General features: G+C 56.0%; 1 protein-coding gene across 12 annotated transcripts; it reads left to right on the top strand.

Annotated features, from left to right (window-relative positions):
* The first annotated feature begins 2430 nt into the window (after positions 1 to 2430).
* ST3GAL4 (ST3 beta-galactoside alpha-2,3-sialyltransferase 4) lies at positions 2431 to 21037 on the top strand. Of its 12 annotated transcripts, none has more exons than XM_048328595.1 (13): positions 8021 to 8127; positions 10452 to 10522; positions 16069 to 16199; positions 16653 to 16722; positions 17228 to 17297; positions 17828 to 17911; positions 18020 to 18117; positions 18476 to 18536; positions 18765 to 18860; positions 18939 to 19128; positions 19226 to 19369; positions 19466 to 19609; positions 20005 to 21037. In XM_048328595.1, the coding sequence occupies exons 3-13, from the start codon at positions 16167 to 16169 to the stop codon at positions 20089 to 20091; spliced, it is 1077 nt and encodes a 358-aa protein (XP_048184552.1). In that variant the 5' UTR covers positions 8021 to 8127; positions 10452 to 10522; positions 16069 to 16166; the 3' UTR covers positions 20092 to 21037. The 12 variants fall into 12 exon arrangements, with proteins under 12 accessions (XP_048184555.1, XP_048184547.1, XP_048184545.1 ...); XM_048328594.1 differs by having other exon boundaries at positions 17228 to 17309; XM_048328598.1 differs by lacking the exons at positions 8021 to 8127; positions 16069 to 16199 and adding an exon at positions 2431 to 2485 and having other exon boundaries at positions 17228 to 17309.
* The last annotated feature ends 265 nt before the right edge of the window (positions 21038 to 21302 follow it).

The raw sequence follows: 21302 nt of genomic DNA, 5'->3' as shown, positions 1-21302 counted from the left end.
ATGTCTCCACCCAGGCCAGCCCAGGAACAGAGATGGTTAAACGACAGACAGGCCCATCCTGTCTCCCAGGAAGGCTCCCTGGTCCTCAGGTATTGAAAAAACACCCTCAGTCTTGAAAATAGACTCTCTGAAGGCTGTGACAGACGAGCAAGCAGCACATCTTCCACAGACCATCTGCCTGGCTCCTGCTGGAGGAGTCGTTTTCCTGGGAGACTGCACTGGAGAGCAGGGGGGTCCATGGAGCCTGGGATGGAGGCTGTCTCTGCCTGTCCCAAAAGAAGGGGTCAGGGGGAAGCATTCTGATGGATCTGGAGCCTTCAAAGGATTAACTGAGGTCCTGCAAAGCCAGATGGCATTCCCAGGCTGTGGCTTGAGGAAGGGTGAGCCCGAGGTGATCCAGGACAAACCCGGCTTGTGCTGGGCATGAATGGCCACATTCTTGTCCCTCTGGAGCAGATGCTGCAGGCCCGGCTGAGAACATCCCCTTCCTCCTTTCTGAATAGATCCTGCTCGCCTGGCTCCTGCTTTGGCCTCGTCACCCTTCTGGGAGCATTTTGGCTGTGGTGTGGTGGATGGCACAGCCTCTGCCCATGCCCAGTGGGGCAGGACACCAGTCCTGTCCTGCACTGCGGTTTCCCAAACCCTTCTATCAGTGTGAGTTCCGAAGGGTGATGGCAGAGCTCGTTACAAATTTACTTCCCAAACAGCCAGCGTTTCTTCCCCCTCTTTTCTTCTCCAAATTACTCGGCGCTCATCATGCTGAATTAATCCAACTGGCAATTTATCCTTTGCAAATTAAATATTAGGGCGGGGTGTAGTCATTAGCAGTGACTAACCACCCAGAGAAGGCTCCTGGCACTCTGCTACAGCAGCAAATATATTCCCATTTTCTGGTGGGATTTAAAGCCCTGGTGTCTGCTGAGGCTGCGGTGGCCACAGGAAGCTCGTGGCTGGTTTTTGGGTCCACCCAAGGCAACACAGGTACCTTCTGGCTGCTCCATGGATGCAAGCAGGTGTCCTGAGATTCCTGTGGAATGGACACAGCCGGTGTCCAACACTTGGTATAGGATCACCATTTATTCCGCAAACCTTGGTGATGCTCGAGCCACGGCACCATGACCTCTCGGCACAGAGGTCTGGGCAAGGCAGAACCCTGATCCTGGTTTGCGTCTCTGCAAGGGCTTTTATTCTGCTCCCAGTCCTGTTGATGTTGCCCTGTGCCGTGGGGGGATGCTGGGGATGGAGACCATCACCCCAAAATGAGCCCATCCACCATCAGCAGCAGGACACAGCTGCTGGGGACTGAGAAGATCCTGGGAAGCGAAGCTTTGCAGCTTCTTTTAATATTCTGTCTGGGGGGCATGGCAGAAATAGACATTTGGGATGCATTATTATTGCTGGAGCTTCACTGAATGCCGTTTATGATTTTCAGATGCAATAAACCAAGCAGGGGAACCCATGAGACTGAAGGGTCAAAATATCCTTCAAGCAAATCCCTGCCGAGCTGTGGCCCCACTAATTATCCCAGATTGTCTACAAGCCCGTGGCAATTAAAGCCTAATTACCGTGAGCTCGCCTGTCACCAGGAGTAAAACTCTGCCCCACTCCTTAATGGCAAGGAAAGCCCAGCCTAAGGAGGATGAGGAACAAGGGAAGGATTCTCTGCAAATATTGATGTAGTTCCCTTGGCAAAATCAGATGTGTCAGCCCCACAGGTATTTTATCGATTACTATCGGCACTGGACATGTTGTCTCAGGGATTGGCAAAACTCACCCCGGGCAGGAGGGATGAGTTTGAGACTGCAGAAATTAAAAAAAAGTTCTGAGGGGAATAAAAAAAAAAAAAAAACACAAAACTTCAAAAGATTGTCTGGTGATTTTGTGTATTGTGGGGTGGGATGGAAATGGAATCCCGTGGGAGAGCGAGGTGGCCTGACACGGGGCATTCCTGTAGTGAGGATTAATTTCTTTTCGGGAAAAAGAAAAACACTTAATGTTAGTTGATGATTTTAAGCAAAGCCATTCCCGGGGCCTTTGTCATCCCATGATGCTTTGAGCATAATGTCATGGGGCTTCCAGCATCATCTCATGGGGGTTCAAGGGGGGAACCGTGCGAACCCCCTGGCTCAGTGTAAACCTCCAGTAGCACGAGCTTTGGCCACCCCCCCCAAAATTTGCCGTGAGCCAATTTTGGCGGGGTCGCCTTGGGAGGGGGTTACCCCCAGCGCCACGATTTTGGGGAGTCCGAAGGGCACGGGGAGGGCGTTGTCGTCCTCCTGTGCCGGGGATGAGGGATCGGGTGCCTTCAGCTCCCGGGATGCTCTTCCCCTCCCTCCTTCTTCCTCCTCCTCCTCCTCCCTCCGCCGCCCATCCCGCGCTGTGCGCAAGCGTGTCCGCCCCCCGCCCGCCCCTCCGGGCCGGCCCCGCATCCCGCACCCACCCCCCGCATCCTCCGGCCGCCCCGGCCCCCCCGCGCCGCCCCATGGTGAGTCCGCACCCGGGGGTCCCCCCGTGTCCCCCCGGCCCCCTCGCGTCCCCCGGGCCCGCGTGTGCAAAGCGGGTTTGCGGGTCGGGGGGTGCTGAGCAGAAAGAAGAGGGGTGGGAAGCAAAGCCCCGGTGTTTTTTGGGGGCTGGAGGGGTTGGGGGGGGCGCAGGGCAGGAGCGTTGCCCGCCTGGCAGCTCCCGGGCAGGGTTGGCATGGGGGGTGCAAACTGGGGGTGTGGGGATACTCCCCGATAACCCCAGCTCGGACCCCCACCGGTGCATCCCACGCCTTTGGCATCGATGTCCTGGCGAGCGCGGCACATCGGGAAGGGAGAAAAGTGGCTTTATTTCTACGTTTGGTGGGTTTAAAAAAATAATTATGATGATTATTTTTCTAATTAACGCAATTAATCGGTGCCTGAAGTGTGAGTGTGGGCAGCGGCGAGAGGAAAGCCCTCTCTCTCCCGGTGCCCTTCCATCTGCTGTCTCCCCATTCCCGGCAAAACAAACCCCCTGATCTCGCCGGGAAAAAACGGCCTTTGGCATCGCTCCTGCCCGTGGCCACTCCCGGGGAAGGAGATCCCACCCGAGAGCCCCGGGAAGAGAGGGTCTGGCATCTCCCCGCGGCTCGGGGTGGGCTCGTTGCGATGGGTCTGGGTGATTGGAATGCCCGGGAGCCGGGGTAAGGAAGGGAAAATCCTCCTGGAGGCCCTGGGAGGGGAGGACGTGCCCCGTGTGCGGCTCAGGACGGCATCGCTCCCGTGCGGAACGACGGGCTGAGGAGGATTTATTAAGTCGTCTGAGCTTTTTTTCCCCCCGTCCTTGAGCATCCTCTGACCGGTTGATGGATGTGCTCCGGTAGCCTGGTGATCCCAAAGGGGTAGGAGGGGTCCCTGCCCGTCCCCCACCCAATGCTGGTGCGGACAGAGCTGCTGGGAGCGGGATCTGGGCACGTCTGTGCAGGATAAACCCCATCCCGTCCCACTCCGTGTGCCTGGAGCCCTCTTCTCCCACGGGACAGGATTGTTTCCAGGGAGAGGTGAGGATGCTTGCCCCGAGACAAGCAGAAAAAGGACCCGCTGGACCTTCTCCCATTGATCTTTTCATGTCAGGTCTTTGCAGGGTGAACTGGTGGTGTTTTATTGTTCTGGGGAGCAGAGAACAAAGGAAAATTCTTCCTCTGGGTGTGTTTTTTTGTGTTCCTCAGCTCAGACACCGTCTCTCCCATCGGATCAGTAAGGTGATGCCCGGTGGGTTGATGCTGGCTGCTCGGCAAGTCCAATGTCCATCTCTTAAAAGAATTTTAATTTTCTTTTAAAATGTAGATAAATGAGCTGGGATGGAGTTTGGGGTTTGGGCTCCCTTGCTGCACCCTCTGCCCGCGTTGCCAATGGGGCACAGCTTCCCTGAGCCCCTAAACGGCAGGAAATGAATAAACTGAATAAAGTCTTGTGGTGGAGCTTTTCAAGAAGCTCTGCTGAACTTCCCCATCTTTTCTGCCGAGCTCTCCCTCTGGATGCTGCTGGAGGCAGGTGATGGATTGCCCAGGCTTGTCTGTGGGACAGACACCCCAGGCAGGCCAGAACCTTGGATCAGGGATAGAACTGATGCTTTAAGTGTTCTCTTCCTACCCTGGCTCCTAACGATGTGTCCAGCGTTAAATGAACTCCTCACGTTGCTATGAGCCGTAGGATGGGATCAGCATGCTTTGCTGGACTCTCCCTAACCCCTGTCCATAATTATCTGCATCATTAGACGGCTGCTTGCTCATCCAGCTTCAGGCAGGGAGTTAATAGCAGCTGCTCCAGCCAGGCACTGAATTCTGAGGAGTAATGCCTCTGCAAATGTAAATAGGAAAGGAGGAACTGTCTGTGGACACTGATTTTAAGGGATGTCCACTGTGGAGACCTGCAAGTAGGGTGTCTTCCACAGCTGGGATTGGAACATCCTCCTGGAGGATCCACCCGGGAGGGAAAGCATCCATTTGGGACTCTGGAGCAGCTGCACTGATGTCTACAGGCCTGTATTTTCATAGCTGGTGTCATGCCCATTCTTGCAACCAGCATCAGAGGGGGATGCCAGGCTGCGGGATGTGGGAATGCTGAGACCAGTGCCCTCCCCATGCCTGTGCTCAGGGGTTTTCAGCTGGCAGCAATTCTCAGGTTGAATTCTGCTAATTAATTATTTGGCAATATCTCTAAATCCCATGTATTCTGCTGCTTGTTCTCTTTGATGAAGTGATGGTCCCATTGCTTTAGCTTCGAATATTCCAGAGCTGATGCAGGCTGGCAGCATGGAATCTGCTTCTCCACAGCTTTCCCTATTGTGCTTTTTAAAAAAAAAAAAAAAAAAAATTATTTTATGTTATTTTCCCCCTTTCATTTTTTTCTCCAGATGTAGCATGATGGCTGTGTAAGGAGCAGGGATGTGGTCCTGTTCCTGCAGAGGTTGGCATCCTGGATTCACCGGGATCCCTCTGGGATCCCATTCCAGGCTGGGACCCCCCCATATGCTGCCACCAGGGACACTTGCATGAGTGGTTTTGGTTTTGCAGTGAGGAAAGGAAATGATTTGATGCTTTCATGCTGCTTGTTGCAATTTCTGGTTCTCTTTTTTTTGGTGTTTCTTAAGTTCCCCTCGCTTTTGTTTCACACTCCTCCATCCTCCAGCTGTGATCCTCGTGTTCATTGAGCTTTTTCTAGGAAAACCCTGTGTCTTCTTGGGAGGGAAGAGCTAAAAACCCCAGTACTTGCTAATCTCTTGCTTTTCCAGCTGCTGACCCCTTGCATGTGACCGGGGTTGGGCTGGAAAGTTTCCTTGGAGGAAGGAGAAAGGCATTTGGCTGTCAGGGAACGGAAAAACCAGAGGAGCCACTCTCCATCCTGGTTTTCCTTCGGGCTGGCAGAAGCACGGAGCTGTTTTGGGCTGGCGCAGGCTGCGGCTGCTCTCCAGGATGTGGCACCATCATGGGATGCAGCCCGTGCTGGCAAGGGATGCTCGGAGGTGGGATGCAGTGATCCCAAGGGATGGATGGTGTAGTGCTGAAGGAGGACTCCTGACACCCCGCCAGAAGTTAGATCCACAAATCCACGGAGAGATTTCTGCTCCTTTTTGGAGTTTTGGTTTCTTTTTATTACAAGCCAGAACGACCCTAAATCACCAAACCGCGTCCGGATAGGACCAAGCAGGAAGCTGGCTCCCTTTCCCTTGTGTTTTGCAGGTTTAAAAACACAGATCTGTGCTGAAGTTTGGTTCTTCTCTTTAATCCCGGGTCTGTGAAGGAGGCTTTAACCTGAGCTCACGCCGTTGGAATTCCCTGCTGCGCCAGGGAGAGGCTCCTTGCCTTCAATTGCTTCCAGATGCCATTCCTGTTCCGGCTCTTCCCCTTGCAAAATGTCTCCCCCAGCCCGCCGAAGTTTTCCCGGCCGGATTCGACATCCCGATATCCGGCCGGGCTGAGTAAGCCGAGCCTTAATTTTTTAACCAGAGCTTGATGCCAGCGGCGGGAGGTTGGAACTCACCCCGCGGTGTTGCACAAGCCGGAGCCCCGGGGTGGATCCTCCGCCGGGGTTTGAGCTGCTTGCGACATCGGGTGGTTTTAAAATTTCTTTTAAAATGTAGATAAATGAGCTGGGATGGAGTTTGGGGTTTGGGCTCCCTTGCTGCACCCCCTGCCCGCGTTGCCAATGGGGCAGAGCTTCCATGAGCCCCGAAATGGCAGGAAACCGAGGCAGGAGAGTGCTGAGCAAGAGTTGAGGAGTCTTAAACGCTGCTCTGGGGCTTTGCTGATGTTCTGTGCACCCAGCCAGCCCAGCATTCCCGCCGTGGATCATAAAACACCCCTGGATGAGGACTAAACCCCCAGCACAGCAGCTCTGTGGCTGTGGGGCTCATCTGACCACCCTGGGTTGTGGTGTGTGGGTGGGATTTTGTGGCATGAGGATGGATCAGACCTGTCTGTGTTGGGAATGGTGGAAAGCACCGAAGCCTTGAGGGGAAAAATGAGGTGGAAAGAGAGAAATGAGGGAGAAAAATGCAGAGAGGGGGGATGCAAGTGGACTTTGGGGATGCAGGACAGAACAGGATCAGGGTGTGGGAGGTGGGATGGTGTCAGAAGTGAAGGGCAGTGAGGGGCATTAGGGGTTAAACGTGGTGCTGCCTTCAAACAAGGCATCAGGAGCAGTGCCAAGGGCTGGGAAATCCTCGGGCCCATCCCTGTGCGATCACCAGTGCTGCTTCCAAACCAAAAAATAGAAGGGAAAAAAAAAAAGAATCACAAAGAACTGTCTGTTCGGGCATATTCGGGCTCAACAGGTTTCGCTCCTGGGCGGGGTCTGGTGTTTTGGGTGGGGGAGCTGAGGGCTGCCAAGAGCCCGGCTGTCAGAGCAGGCTCTTTATGCAACAAAAAGATGAGATTTGTCCTCAGAAATCTCACCCCGGGCTCCTTTTCCACTGCCCTTTTTTCTCGTGGGGTGACGGCAGGCCTCGAGGGCTTGGGTGGTGCAGGCAGGGTGGGAAGGGCTGGGCAGCTCCTGGGGAAGGGCTGGGGGGGATTTTCAGTTAAAATATGGATGAACACAATGTTTTGGAGCCCTGACACCATGGCACCCGCCCCAGCACCTGGTCCCGCTGCCAAAGCCCTGCATCCCCCTGCTTCTTCAGCATCCTCGTGGTCCATGGGCATCTGCCCTGGAGCTGGGGCTTCCCAGGCCCCTTTGCTGCCTAATTAACAACATTGCTGCTTAATTCCCGCTGCGTTTACAAGTTAAATCGACAGATTATCTGTATTATGCAAACACAGCTTTAAATCTTAATTATTTATTTGCATGGGGTGTCTGGAAATCAGCAGCATTGAGTCTGGGGATGCTGTTCTCTTGGAAGTGCAGACTTGTGCTAGGAAATGAACCCAAAATAGGCTTTTTTTTTGGTGTGGTGGGTGATGCTCAACACCCCAGCTTGGAAAAATGTCTATTTTTTCCTTTTATTTTTTTTGGGGTGGGGGGTGGTTATTGTGGGAGGCTCATCTTTAAATAGCCGTGGTTTATTTTTAGGTCAGTCGCTGCTTTGGATAATCCGGCTTGGCTGGGCAGCTTTGCTTTTCTTCCCATTCTCAGGGGTTTGATAGAAATAGATTTATTGAATTATTTCATTTTTAATAAAATAGTTTCATACATTCAATAAATGATTAATAGAATTAAAGAAACACAGGATGGAGGATGGGAGGTTCTGCCGGTGGTGGCTCTTTCGTGCTGTCTCGGACAGGGAGCATCCACTGGGATGACCATTTGCGAAACCTCTTCCCAAAGAGTAATTCCCACACTGGAATTACACCTTTGGCCCGGCCAAAGGAAGGTTGGGAAGCGGCTGGATTATCTCCCACTAAATACTTGCTGAATGAATAAGCTGCTGGTCCCGGGGCTGTAGCGGCTGGGGTGACGTGAGGGATGTGCCGGGCTTGGAAACACCTCGCTGGTGCCAACTGGAGATGTTTTCTCTGGAGGAGGATGAGCTCACCTGGATTTTATTCCCCTCCCAGCCTGGCTTTTGCTCTCTCCCCCCTCAGGAAGTAATTTTAACCGAGGGAGGCTGGCGCTGGCGATGGAGCACCGAGGGACGGACGGATGGACGGCTGCCTCGCTGCAGGTCTCTCAGTCTCCATCTCCCCCTCCTCTATTTTAACAGCCCTGGGGGGATTTGGTCCTCGATGGGGAGGATGATGACAGGAGGAATTTGGAGGCTCATCCCTGCCCTGTGTGTGTCCCCTCCTGCCTCTGGAATATCCGTTCCTGCCGGGATGCTCCTGCACTGGGGCTGAGCCCCTTGGAAGGCCAATTCTGGCTGGCTTTAGTCTTTAACACAGAAGGGATGTGCCCGTTGGGGTTTTGTTTTCTTTTGCCCAAAGCCATGAGCATCCTGGAGGGAGATGCTGGGGAGTGGGCAGAAGGTGCCTTTTCCCACTTCAAATTTGGAAATTGTTATTTAAGTGATTAAACTGATAGGCAGGAGAGGAAACTGAGGCCAGCAGCACAGCTGGAGAAGGAAAGGAGCAAAATCCAGCTTGTTTAGGGTTTCTTGAGGGCTCTGGGATACGCGACGTTCATTTCCTGCTGGGAGCAGCTGCCGGATGGGTTGAGCTGCCTGCGGCGAGTGCTGGAGACAGCAGCTCCTGACCTGGTGGATGCTGGAGCTGTGATGGGACTTTTCTGGACCTTGGGCTGGGAACGACCGATTGCATCGGCTCACGGCAGGGAAACCACTCAGGCAGCTGGAAAACAACCCCGGGAAGAGCGGCAGCAATCCAGCTCCTGGCTCTTCCAGTAGAGCTGGAAAGACCAGCTTAGGGCAAGACCTCGCATCCACCAGGATCCCGCCTGGCCGATGTGCTTTAAGGCATTGCGGTCTCCTGCTCATCCAGGGCTGCAGGATCCTCCTGGAACCCCCAGGCAGCTCCGAGCATCCTCATCCTCATTTCCACGGGCAGGGGCTGATGCCGAGCCATGGAGCGCTTTGGCAGGAGCTCCCCAGGGAGAGTTTAACCTTGTTAGTGGATCCTATAATTCACAGCTCTAAATGAAAAGGCTCCTTGTCAGAGGCAGCAATGTCGGATGCTCTGGTGGATTCGGGGCTTCTGGAAAGACCCTGGTGCCAAAGGTGGATTTTGTGGCCCCAAATGCATCTGGTTTGGCTGCTGAGCCGTAGGGATTAATCGCTCCCCAAGGCAAACGGTGATGGAAGGAGGAAGCAAAGGTTCTTTGGGTGGAGGGGGAAGGTGTGACACTGGGGTGGAGCCATCCCTGTCATCCCAGGGCATGTCCAGAAAGTGTGATCCCTGGCGAGAAGTATCCATGAGAAACCATCTCAGGCTGCTGGTTGGTTTCCTTCCTCACCCCTTGGACAAGGATGTAACCCTCTGTTAAATTAATGGGATATTAAGAGCGGAGCATGCTGTGGGGAAGGCTCACACCTCTCTCATCTCTGCTTTTCCGGGCTGGAGGAGATGGAGAGAGGTGAGGAAACCTCCGGCCCTTCACAGCTTCCCCTTGGAAGCACCTTTCCTGCCAGGGCTTGAGGAGCAGCTGAGAGAGGCTTGTCTTCCTCACCTGCATCACCGTTTCTTGCACTGAGATGAGCTGACATTCCTTCCCGTGTGCTTTTCTGGGGAGAGCCGCGACTCCCACCACACCCCATCCATCCCGCTGGCACAGGGGAAGAGCAAAGCTGGGGCCCAGGGGCTCACTGGGGTAGCAGCGGGCTCGCTCCACCTGCCTGCCTCATTCTCCCACTTGCTCCACTTGGCTGGCTCGTTTTCCCCTATCTGGGAACATTACTTGGGATGCAGAGCAGGGAGGCTTTCTCTGAGCGGCAGCGTGGCAGGAGGGTTTCTGTGTGTGCCGTGGTTTCTCGGCAGGGCTTTTCCTCCCCCGAATCATCAGCATATTACAGTGCTGGGCTAGGATTTGCAGTTTGGAAAGTTTGGGGGGAAAAGATGCCAGAGACGCGGGAATAAGGAGTGTTCTCTAGGCAGGAGGGCAGGAAAGCTGCGTTCCCATTCCCTTTGGGGAAGGGCACCGCTCCGTCTCGTGGGGTCTTCCTAAAAGTCCGAGTGACTCACGGAAGGGGATTTCGGTGTGAAAGGCCGAGAGGTGGTGGGGAAGGCTGCGGCGAGGTCTGAGCTCCGATCGGCCACACCTCCTCCTTAAGGGCGGCTGCGAGCCCGGCCCTGGGGCTGCCGGTGCCGGCTGAGGTGGGTGGGAGGTGGGTGGCTTTTCGGAGGTGGGTGGCTTTTCGGAGAGCTCAGACATCTGTGCGACGTGTGCCGGCTCGTCGGGGCGCTGCTCCCGCTCCCCCGGGGCTGGCTCCTCTCGGCGGAGATCCATCGGGGTCCGCGGATCCTCCGAAGGGGATGGCTGCCCTGCCGCTGTGGGTGGCTGGAGCCCTAAGGATGTTCTCCCTTCTCCCTCTCCTAGGGGAAGAGAGGACGGCCCCGTAGATCCCGCCGAGCTCCTGCCTGCTCCGCCTGGACCAAGAGGAACGGGCCGTAAGTAGCCGTGACTTGCTGCCAGCTTATCCCCGCCCCGCTAGGACCGGCTTCAGCCTCTCCCGCTGCTGAGGATGCAGGAAAAGGTCTCCCTGAGATGGGAATCCTCCTCCCTGCGTGCGTTAACGGAGCACTGAGGTGATGCTGAGGCTGCAGAGTGATGGGCTGGGTTGTTTCCTGGGAATCTCCGTCTGTGCATGGGAGAAAAGAGCAGAGAAGAAGGCACGGGATTTGGGGCTGACCAGATCGGATGTGGCGTTGCTCTGGGGGTTCCACTCCTCTGAATCCGGTGCAAAACAGGAAACGGAAGGGAAACCACGGGGCCAGCGAGTTAAGGTTGCACATGAGCCTTGCGAGGGGGGCAGTGACTGCAAGCGGCTTCTGAGCCCCTGAAAGGGGACCCCTGGAGTCAAAAGCCACTGGGAGCAGGAGCTGCCTGCAGGATAACTCAGCCCTTGAGTTCCTTGATATCCCTTAATTTCCCACCCCTTTTCCCCGAAGAGCTGGGGCATTGCTTGAGTTTGGGTTGGGGATGGGCCGCAGCATCTCCAAGGTTTAATTTTTACCTTCCAGAACTGTAAGAGAGTGGTGCTCCCTGGGGATGTTCTGCCTGCTGCTCCCAGGAGAGCGGGAAGAGGCTGCCAGCACCCTGCCTGCACCCCCAGCTCGCTGCTTCCCCTTTTCTGCTGCTTTTTGGGGGGATTTAGCCCAAAACACGGGTTCAAAGCTGTGTTGCCATAGCTGCTTTTGCCGTTGCTGCCTGCATCCCTGGATGATCCCTGGGGATGGAGATACCGGAGAGTAAACATGGCACCGAGGTGACAGTGGCACCAAAAGGGGGCTGGATGGGGCAGGTAGGAGAAGGGTAAGGCTGGATCGATGTCAGGGGATGGGGGATGAAATCCCCCAGGTCACATTAGCACTGCCCTCGTCTCCTCAGCAGGGGCTTGTCACCCCGTGGGTGGCTCTGCTCTCTTCAGCAGCTCGGCCATAACCTCCAGGGTGTAGCAAGGTGCAGACAGCAAGAAAGGGTCTTTATTTTAGTGTTTTAAATAGCAAAAGAGTGATTAAACCTATATAATATTAATAATAATATATAATCTCTAATATTGTAGCTTAACTGTAGCTCCACGATGGCCTGGGGTTACCCCAGAGCTCATCAGGTGTACCCACACCACCGGTGTTTTGGGGCTGTAGGAAGGGATTTGTGTCCCCATCCCTGCGTTTTTTCTGCTGCAAGGATTAAAAAAAATATAGGGGGAGAGGAGAGGGTGGAGGCAGTGCTGGTCTGAATCGCTCTGGAGCACATTAAAACCAACAGTGCCATGGGAAGGCGGAAGCAGCCTGGATTTGTCCCAAGGACCTGCCACTGTGGAAATACTTGTTGTACCTGAGCTTATGCGCTGTTGCCACCTTGAAAATTGCAGCCTGGTCATGGGTAAATGTTTTGTTAAGACTCACATGCCAACGAGGGGTTGTTTTCCCCTATCTTAAATCTTTGGCTGGGTTACTGTGTGCCTGGGATACCACGGCTAAGGAAACAGCGCTGCCTCTCCGAGTTAAGAGGCAATTAAGATTCCTTTAAAGATTCCTTTAAAGTGACTCGAAGGGCTCTTAAAATAGGATAAATGTGGCTACCACTGCATGGGCTGGGCCGGCTCCATGCCCTCTGTGGGGCTGTGCCCAATGTCCAGTGGAGTTGATTTTTGCAGTGCTGTGTCCTCATGACCCTCTTCATCCCCCCAGCCCACGGCACTGCAGCTCCTGCTCTTGACATTGCTCTGCTCGGTGGTTTTTGGCATCCCTGGTCCCTTTGTGGTGTCCCTGTTTCCCTGCCAGCATCCCCATCCCATGCAACACCTCTTGGAGGGGCCTCAGATCCAGACCCTGCTGCCTTTTGGTTGTTGCGATCCCACAAGGATTCTCTTCCCAGCTTGGAAAAAAATTCCCTGAGGACCGGGAGCTCGCAGCAGCCGGGGCGAGGAAGGTTTGGGATGCCAGGCTGGGGATTTGGGTGGCTTTGATGCTCTGCCAAGCCCAGGCAGTGCCTGCAGTTGGATCCTTTCCCTGCAGGATCGCCCCCGGCCGCCTCCCAGGTTGTGCTCAGGCTCCGGCACGCGATGGTTGTGCCGGGGCAGGCGCGGCCGGGCCGGCATCTGCTGGGCTCCTCCGGCAATCCCAGCCTGGAACACCCATGAGATGGGGGCATGGAAGATCCCAGGGCTGCAAACTGCTCCTGTGGGGCCGATCCTGGTTTTTGTCCTCCAGGGAGCGCAGGATCTGCCCTGCTGATCCCCGAGAGCTCCGTGTGCCTGGAAAGCTCGGGAGAGATGGTCTGGCTGGGACTGGAGGGGTCTGTGCTGTCCTGGCTGTCTGTCTGTCTGTCTCCCTTTGGTTCCCACTGCTGCTGCATCCCTTCCTCGGGTGCTGTCCAACTCTCCTCCAGTTAAAAATAAAGACACGTTTATTTTTGGATAAACTGTTGGAGATGCTTGTTTTTCAGTGAGCATCCTTCTTCCCCAGGGAAGCTGGACCAGGCAGTGGGTGGCTCTGTGTCCCGTGGGCATGTGGGATGGGACGATGGGAGCATAGGAGAGGTGTCCTCATCTCATGTCATGCTTTTCCCAATCCATAGGTTACCATGGAAACACAAAAGTACCAAGAGTTTTTGCTGCATGGCCTGCTGGTCCTTGATGCTTTGCCAGGATGGCCTGGGATCACCATCCATCCATGCTGGGATGGCGTGGGGGAATTTATAACCACTCCCCACCTCTGTGCTTGTTCCATGCCTTCAAATTCCATTTTTTCCTTTCCTTTTTTTTGGCTGGGAGCAGCTTGGCAGCTGCCTGCTGCCACTTTGTGGATTGACATGACTTAAATCTGGAAATGCTGGAGCTGTTGAGGCCATGAGGGGAGATGGGAATGGATGGATAGAGGTACAGGGATGAACTTCCCTGAGTTTCCCCCCCTGGCAGGAGGGTTGGTCCTGATGGATGCTGCTGGCATCTCCCGGGGGATGTGGTGAAACTGGGAGGCAAAACCCTGCTCCAGGTCAGAGGTAGACAAGGAAACTCCGTGAAGCTTGGAACTGAGCTGCCTCTGCAGCATCCTGGGATGGGGCTTTCCCAGAACACAGGGTGGGGAAGGGAGTGGGAGAGGGGGAATGGGCCGTGGGGCTTCTGAATCCTTTGTGCAGCGATAATCACAGCCGGGGGTGCTGTGGGGGTGCATCCTCTGACATCAAAGAGGGGCTTTTCCAGACACTTCTTCCAGATGTGGGGAGCTGAATCCAGCTGGGACTTTCCCCCCAGCTTCAGGGCTTGGCAGGGCAGGCGATGCCCTGGACCGACCCCGGGGGAGTGGAGATTCATCCCAACGAGTGCTGAGTCTCTCCCTGCCGTGTGGGATGCAGGGGGCATGGTTTGGGGAGGGGGCCGTGTTGGGGGATCTGGGGGATGCTGCACGGGCTCTGAGGATGCTGTGGTGGGACAGGGATGTTGTGGGGGCTCTGAGGATGCTGTGGTGGGATGGGGATGTTGTGGGGGCTCTGAGGATGCTGTGGTGGGATGGGGATGCCAGTGGGGGCTCTGAGGATGCTGTGGTGGGACGGGGATGTTGTGGGAGCTCTGAGGATGCTGTGGTGGGATGGGGATACCAGTGGGGGCTCTGAGGATGCTGTGGTGGGATGGGGATGCCAGTGGGAGGGGACTCTGAGGACGTTGTGAGGGACCAGGGATGCTGCAGGAGCAACGATATTGCAGGACTGGGGATACTGTGGGAGGGCTCTGAGGATGTCATGGGGGCTCTGAGGATGCTGTGATGGGACAGGGATGCTGCAGGCTCTGAGGGTGCTGTGATGGGACAGGGACACTCAGAGGGTGCTCTGAGGGTGCTGTGATGGGACAGGGATGCTGCAGGACCAGGGATGCTGTGGGAACCAGCAGGACCCTTTGGCATCGCTCCCTCCAGCAGCCCTGTGAGGAGGACACAGGGCCTGGCTCGGGGTGTTCAGACCTTCTTGCTTTCAGCAGCTGCTGTGGTTTGGGCTGTGGATCTGGGAGGGCTGTGGGGAGCTTGAACTCATTCCAGAGGCACCACGGGCGCGGGGGCAGCCGGGTGTGCTCTGTTTTGCTCTGCATTCCCTGAACGCTTCACTAAACAAGGTTCCATCTCCTCAGGGATTATTTGCTGTGTTTGCCTGAGATAAGCTTTGCATCAGGCCCAGCTTGTGCGTACAAGCCTGGGAAAAGATCATAAAGCTGTCAAAAAATATTATTTTAAAGAAGCTGGTATGTAAAGGCAAACATTGTGGGCAGAGTGGATTTTCCCAGTGTCTTCAGCGGTGGGAGGGGCACAGTGCGCTTGGTTGGGTGTTTTGGCACCCAAGGATGAAGCTGGGAGGTCAATTTGGTGCTAAAATCAGGTCCTGATGCCCAGCAGTTTCCCAGCCCTGGGTGAACAGGGGTACTCAGGCCCCCCAGGAGCACCCCCAGCCTCCAGCTGTGGCAGTGGATTTCCCCTCGGGGCTTTTGTGGTCAGTTTTGCTAAGAACAAAACCCCCCAGGAAGCACAAGCTGCTTTTTACCTTCCCCTAATTTTACTTTTTCCAAGCAATTGTAACATGTAAAGGGGTGAGACCCTCTCAGTGCCTCCTCCCTGGATGCTCCCACCCTTGAAGATCCAGCTATGGGCTTCATCTTCCCAAACAGGAGGGGTTTGTTGAGCCAGAAATATGGATGCAGGATGAGAGCCAGGGTGTGAAGTGGGATGGGGGGTTGCTTCCCCTTCCTGGGTGCTCCAGGTGATAGTGAGGCACAATTATCCATGTTTTATGAAGGAGAAGCGGGTCAGAGGGAGAGAGGTGCTTTCCTAGGGGACCACCTCACCTGTCCCCATCCCTCTGCTGTCAAATGGACACAATTTTCTTTTTCTAGTGTCCTGTCCAGTTGCTTTGAGTGTGGTTTAATTGTCCTTAATTGCCTTTTAATTGCCCTTCCTTCCCTTTTTAATTAATTGCTCTCCTGCCATTTTAACTTCAGATGCTGGTGACAGGGAAGGGAAGGGAAGAGCCTGGCTCTTGTGGGACCATCTTTCGTCCCATTCTTCCTCATTCTTGACACATTTTTGCCCCCAAACCTGGTGTTCTTGGCCGTTCCTTGGCTGGGTGAGGCTGTGGGGTTGGCAGGTGTTGGGACTGTTAGCGGCACTTCCTTGGGCAGGAAAGGGATGAGGTGGTGACTGATCCCTGGAGACTGTGATGGGCTGGCTCTGATGGAAAGACTGGATGGCCCAGCCCCTTGGCTGGCATTTAACACACCGAGAAGTGGCTAGTCAGATCCCGGATGAGCTCCGTTACCGCGTGGCAAAGCCAAACCCAAACCTGAGCCTGGCTTAGAGCAGGATTCACCCCGGGAGCAAAGCCTCCCCTCTACCCCAAAGCTTCTCCCACCTGGTAAGTTCATTTTCCGTCCTTGCCGTGTCCTGGCGGGATGGGATAAGCCGATCCCGGGATGGGTCCAACCAGGGCTCTTTGCTCCTTATTCCAGGAGCGAGAGGTTTCGAAGGAGGAAAAAAGTGGCCCCGCTTCCCTGGGCAGCGTTTGCGTGGGCACTGAGCTTGTGGCACCTCCTTTCCCTGGGCCGGGATGGGTGCATCCAAGGCGCTGAATGTTCCCCAAGTACGTGGTGCTCTTCGGTTTGATCCTGCTCGGCTGCTCCTGTCCTTTCTGACTGGCTTTGTGGTGGCACGTTGGACTTTGTACCTGCTGGTGCCAGATGGATGCTTAAGATGGGCTTAAAGTCTCCCGCCATGGGATTTTGTGGTTGAAACCCCACTGGGGGCTTGTTTTTCCTCTCTAATTCCTTTTTTTTCCCTTTGGCCTTTAACCTGTAGGGCTGAAGCTCCTTGGGAAGGTGGCCACTTGCCTGGCTTTGATAAGCTCTCTAAACCAACCTTTTCGCAGCAAAGAAATGTGAATTTAAATAAATAAATCCCTTGGGGAACCCTTGCACCTGCTCGTCCGCAAATGCAGATGGGCAAGCAGGGGGTGGGGCCTCTTGGATGGGGTTTTGGGGTCAGCTCCGATGGGTTTTGCCCTGATCCGATGCCATTCCCTGTTTTCCTGCTGCAGGTGACCAGCGATGAGAGCTCCGGCCCTCGCCTGATCCCTTTCCTGCTGATAAAAATGATCAACAAGTCTCGTGAGTCCCATGGGGGGGTCCCATCTGCCTCTGTCCAAGCAGGGATGGGGAGCCTGGGGAATTTGCATTTGGAAATCTGGGGGTTGGGTGCTGCTTCTCTGTGGTTCCAGTTGAGTGAGGGAGAATTGGGGTATCACCAGAGAAAGTTGTGGCAGGGAGGGTGGTTTTGAGGACCTTGATCTCTAGGCTTGGGCACCTGGAACCCCTTGGACTTTGTGGCACAAAAATGGGGTGGAGGCGCGTGGAAAAAGGGATATTTGCCTGAGCTTTGATGCAGGCAGGAGGAAACAGAAATGCCACGGTGGCTTTTAAACCTGGGACAAAACCACCTGGCTCATCTTGGAGCTGTTCCACTCTGGGGCGCGGTGCCAGCCAACGCTGCTCCCCGAGGAGAAGGGTCTGCCACCCTGGATCTAGCCAGGGATGCTGTGGGACCCCACATCCAACTATCCAAACCCCACAGCTGACAGTGGTTCTTCTCTCCCTCTCCCCTCTGGGCATGCAGGAGGGAAGATCCTCGGGGTGCTGGCGCTGTTTCTGGTGATGGTTTGGTACTCGATCTACCGGGAAGACAGGTACACACAGCTGTGAGTGCTTCTTACTCAAGTTTAAAGGATCTCCTGCCCTTTCCCTCATTCCCGGGAGGCTGCTCCTTGCCCCCCATCCCGCACAGGGATGCCAGAGCAGTGTCTGGCTGGATCCCAGAGGGCTGGGGAGGTGGCAGCATCCTCGGCTGCTGCTGGAGAATGGGGGACACAAACGAGGCTCCTCCTCAGTGCGTGTGGGGCTTTTTGCAAATGCTGGTGCTTATCTGAGCCCGGGAGGATGGGAAAATCCCGCTCTCTTGCCAGTGCCAGCGATGCTGGTGGAGATGGGGAAAGCAGAGGGTGAGGTTCATGAGCAGAGCAAGGGAGACCTCTTCTGATGCAAGGCTGCAAACCCAGCAGATAAATACCCAGGCAGTGCTGGCCTTAAACCCGGCTGGAAATCTCTCACAGGTTGAATCCCACAGTGGGGCTGCCTGGGGGTGCTGGAGCCCCTTTTGCCAGGAGGGGTGTGCAGAGGAACAGGCATCATTTGATTTAATTAACCTCTTCCTTCACAGCTTTTATTTCCCTGTGCAAGAAAACAACAAGACAACGTGTCCCCTGGGGGAGGTGGAAAAGAAAGCGGCGCAGCTCATCGGGAAGTGAGTTTTGGGGCTGGAAGCAGGGAGTGGGGGGGGGATGCAGAGCCAGAACCCCGCTCCTTTTGCCATCCCCGATCCCAGTCTCACTGGCCCTTTGCTCCTTGGCAGCTACACGAGGGACCACCCGCTCTTCTTGCAGCTGAAGGACTATTTTTGGGTGAAGACGCCGTCGCTCTACGAGCTGCCCTACGGCACCAAGGGAAGCGGTAAGGCCAGCAGCGCTCCATGGGCTCTGTCTGTCCGTCCTCCTGCTGCTCCTGGGGTTTCAACTTCCCTTTGCCTAAAGACAGCAGCAGGTTGATTTTGCTGGGGACTATTCCCAAGCTATTTTCTTGGTTTTTAGACTCTGCAGTGCCTGTCTCCTCACCCTGGGTGCACACGGTGCCTCTGAAAGAGTTTAGGGTGGGCCAGATTTTACTAAGCCCCAGCAACGGATTATCTGCCTGAAACCAGGATTAACAGCAGGAGCAAATTCGGCAGGGACGGGGCAGCACCCAGGGTGTTGTGCCAGGCAGGAGCTGCCTTCCTCGCCTTCCTCACCTTGTCCTTGCCCTTGCTTTGCAGAAGACGTCCTCCTGCGCCTGCTGTCCATCACCCACTACTCCCTGCCTGAGAGCATCCGGAGGTAACACCGGGGTGGGTTTAGGGGCTTTTCTTTCTTTTTCTTCATCGTTGCTCTCTTGGGGCATGGTTGGAATTTGTCTGTTGTGGGCCCAGGATTTGGCAAAATGAACCTCTGCAACCCCAGGGGTGGTGGATGGAGCACGGGGAGGTTTGGAGACTGGACAACATGGGGGTTAAAATCACCCCGGTTTCAGAAGGGGCCTGGTTGAGATGGGGTTTTCTCTCGCAGCCTCAAGTGCCGGAGGTGTGCGGTGGTGGGCAACGGCCACCGGCTCCGCAACAGCTCCATGGGGGACACCATCAACACCTACGATGTCGTGATCAGGTACAGCCCTGGGCCCGGCCCACCGCTCCCTCCCCAGTGCCACCCGCAGCTGGGGCTGACCCCTGTGATGTCCCAAAGGCTGAACAACGCCCCGGTCCATGGTTATGAGCAGGACGTGGGCTCCAAGACCACCATGCGCCTCTTCTACCCGGAGTCGGCCCACTTTGACCCCCGGACCGATAACAACCCCGACACGCTGCTGGTGCTCGTGGCCTTCAAGCCCATGGACTTCCAGTGGATGGAGGCCATCCTCAATGACAAGAAGAGGGTGAGCGTGGTGGGGAACCGGGTCCAACCCCTCCCTGGCTGCTCCAGATTCCAACTGTCCTGCCACCCCATGCCTGGGGACATCTGACCTCTTGCAGGTTCGGAAAGGGTTTTGGAAACAGCCCCCGTTGATCTGGGACGCCAACCTGGAGCAAGTGCGCGTCCTCAACCCCTACTACATGGAAGTAACTGCTGCTAAACTGCTCAACCTCCCCATGAAGCAGCCACGGAAGGTCAAGCAGGTAAGGGGTGGGGATGGCTGGTCCCCCTGCACCCTCTGAGGAGGGACAGCCTGTCCCCGTGCAGTTCCCTGAAGGCTGTGGCTCTCTGTCCCCCAGAAGCCCACCACGGGGCTGCTGGCCATCACCTTGGCACTGCACTTCTGTGACCTGGTGCACATCGCGGGCTTTGGCTACCCCGATTCGGCCAACAAGAAGCAAACCATCCACTACTACGAACAGATCACGCTCAAGTCCATGGCTGTAAGTATCTGCCCCACAGTTTTGTCCATGTTCCCCCCATTTTTCCCCCAGGATGGGGGATGGCAGCCCAGGAGAGCAGTGCCAGGATGCTGAATGGTGTGGGAGGCTCTTCCCTCTCGCTCCACTCCCATGGTGGATGTTGAAGTCCACCTTTGGGTGGTCATCATCCAACTTGTCTCAGCAGCCAAATGTCTTTGGAGGCACGGAGAGTTGGATCCATCCCCAGTTTATGTGTGAGGAGAGGGGCGCATGGACAGGGTGGGGAGGGCTCCGTCCCTGCTTTTGGGGGGCTGAAGTCCCCGCTGGTGGGGTGGGCAAGGTGGGAGGAGTGGAAGCAAAGCGTGTGGCCCCTCCTCACCAGACCCTGGCCTCACCCCCTGCTCCCTGTCCCGCAGATGTCGGAGCACAATGTGTCCCACGAGGCCGTGGCCATCAAGCGGATGCTGGAGCTGGGACTCGTCAAGAACCTCACCTACTTCTGAGGGCGGCGGGGCTGCGCAGGGACACCGGCCCCGGGACGAGGAGACAGCGTCCCCTGCAGTGAGGGGACACTGCGCTGGCGTGGCCAGAGTGACCGAGGGCAGAGCATCCTTGTCGCCGCCACCACCGCGCCCTGGGACTGTCGGAGCAGGGCTGGGGCTGGGGCCGCGCTGGACCGCGGGTCCCTGGGTGGGGCAGCTCTTGTGGGGCGCAGGGAGCCTGGCAGGGCCGTGCCCCAGCGCCTTTTCTACTGACACACTGAAGCTACCAAGGACTTGGAGGGGATTTTTAGGGTAGGGGGATCCTCCCTCCCAGCGGGCCTGAGGGGGTGAGTCAGGGCAGGAGCCCTTGCCCTGGACATTCTCTTTCCCTTAATTCCCTCATACACTGACGAAGGCCCTGCTGAGGGGCTGATTTTGGGGGTCCTGGACCCCCTCCCACCAGGGAATGGGAGCCTTTGGAGGCTGATATTGCCTCCTGCCTGCCCTGGACCTCCCCCCAAATATTTAATTCCCCTCCCTTTTTTTTTTTTAATTTCCTTTTTACTTGGCGGCCCTGTCCTGTGCCTTAGTGCTGGTGTAGGGACTCGTCCCCGCAGCCCCCCTGGGCGGGGGCACCCTGGGGTGCTTGGCTTCGGGGTATGCCAGGGCCCTTTGGTGGTGCAGATTAATTTAATTAATTTAAATGCTTATTTATGGTGGAGCCTTCACCCAGGGCCCATGTGCCACTCGTGTCAGGGACAAGGGGCCTTGGGTGGGCTGGCGTGTGCTTGGCTCCAGGGGGTGGGCATTTGGGATGTCCCCCCACCACGGAGGGGTTGACTGGTGCCTTCTCCCTGCTGGTGTAGGGTCCCCTCTGCCCCCGTGGGGCTGCAGGTGTTGGGGGGATCCATGGATGGGGGTGTTGGGGCTGATGCTGGTACCCAATAAAGTCCTGGTGAGGCTGGGATGGGCTGGGTGCTCCTGGGGCATGATGGGGGGTGGGTGTGAGGGAGTTTTGGGGCTGTGAGATGCAGGGAGGGTGGCCTCTCCCCATGCCTTCGTGTCCCCACATCCCCTTACCTGTTGTGACGCCCCATCTCCTGGCTCCCACGCTGGGGTTGTGGGGTCCCAGCTGCCCCGTGCCTCAGTTTCCCTCCACCACCGGCCATTTCTGCCCCCATAGGGCCTCCCCCAGGCGGCCGTGGCACACCCAGGCTCCAGGCCAGGCCTGT

Source organism: Corvus hawaiiensis, chromosome 25 (genome assembly GCF_020740725.1).
Source record: "Corvus hawaiiensis isolate bCorHaw1 chromosome 25, bCorHaw1.pri.cur, whole genome shotgun sequence".
Taxonomy (NCBI): domain Eukaryota; kingdom Metazoa; phylum Chordata; class Aves; order Passeriformes; family Corvidae; genus Corvus; species Corvus hawaiiensis.
This window is presented reverse-complemented; position numbering and strand designations above follow the sequence as displayed.

Coding starts and splice junctions, on each gene's coding strand:
- ST3GAL4 (XM_048328590.1), top strand. CDS start 16,167: ATGGGTGCATCCAAGGCGCTGAATGTTCCCCAA. Junction 16,200..16,652: donor AGGCGCTGAATGTTCCCCAA/GTACGTGGTGCT, acceptor TTCCTGCTGCAG/GTGACCAGCGATGAGAGCTC. Junction 18,118..18,475: donor CTACGGCACCAAGGGAAGCG/GTAAGGCCAGCA, acceptor CTTGCTTTGCAG/AAGACGTCCTCCTGCGCCTG.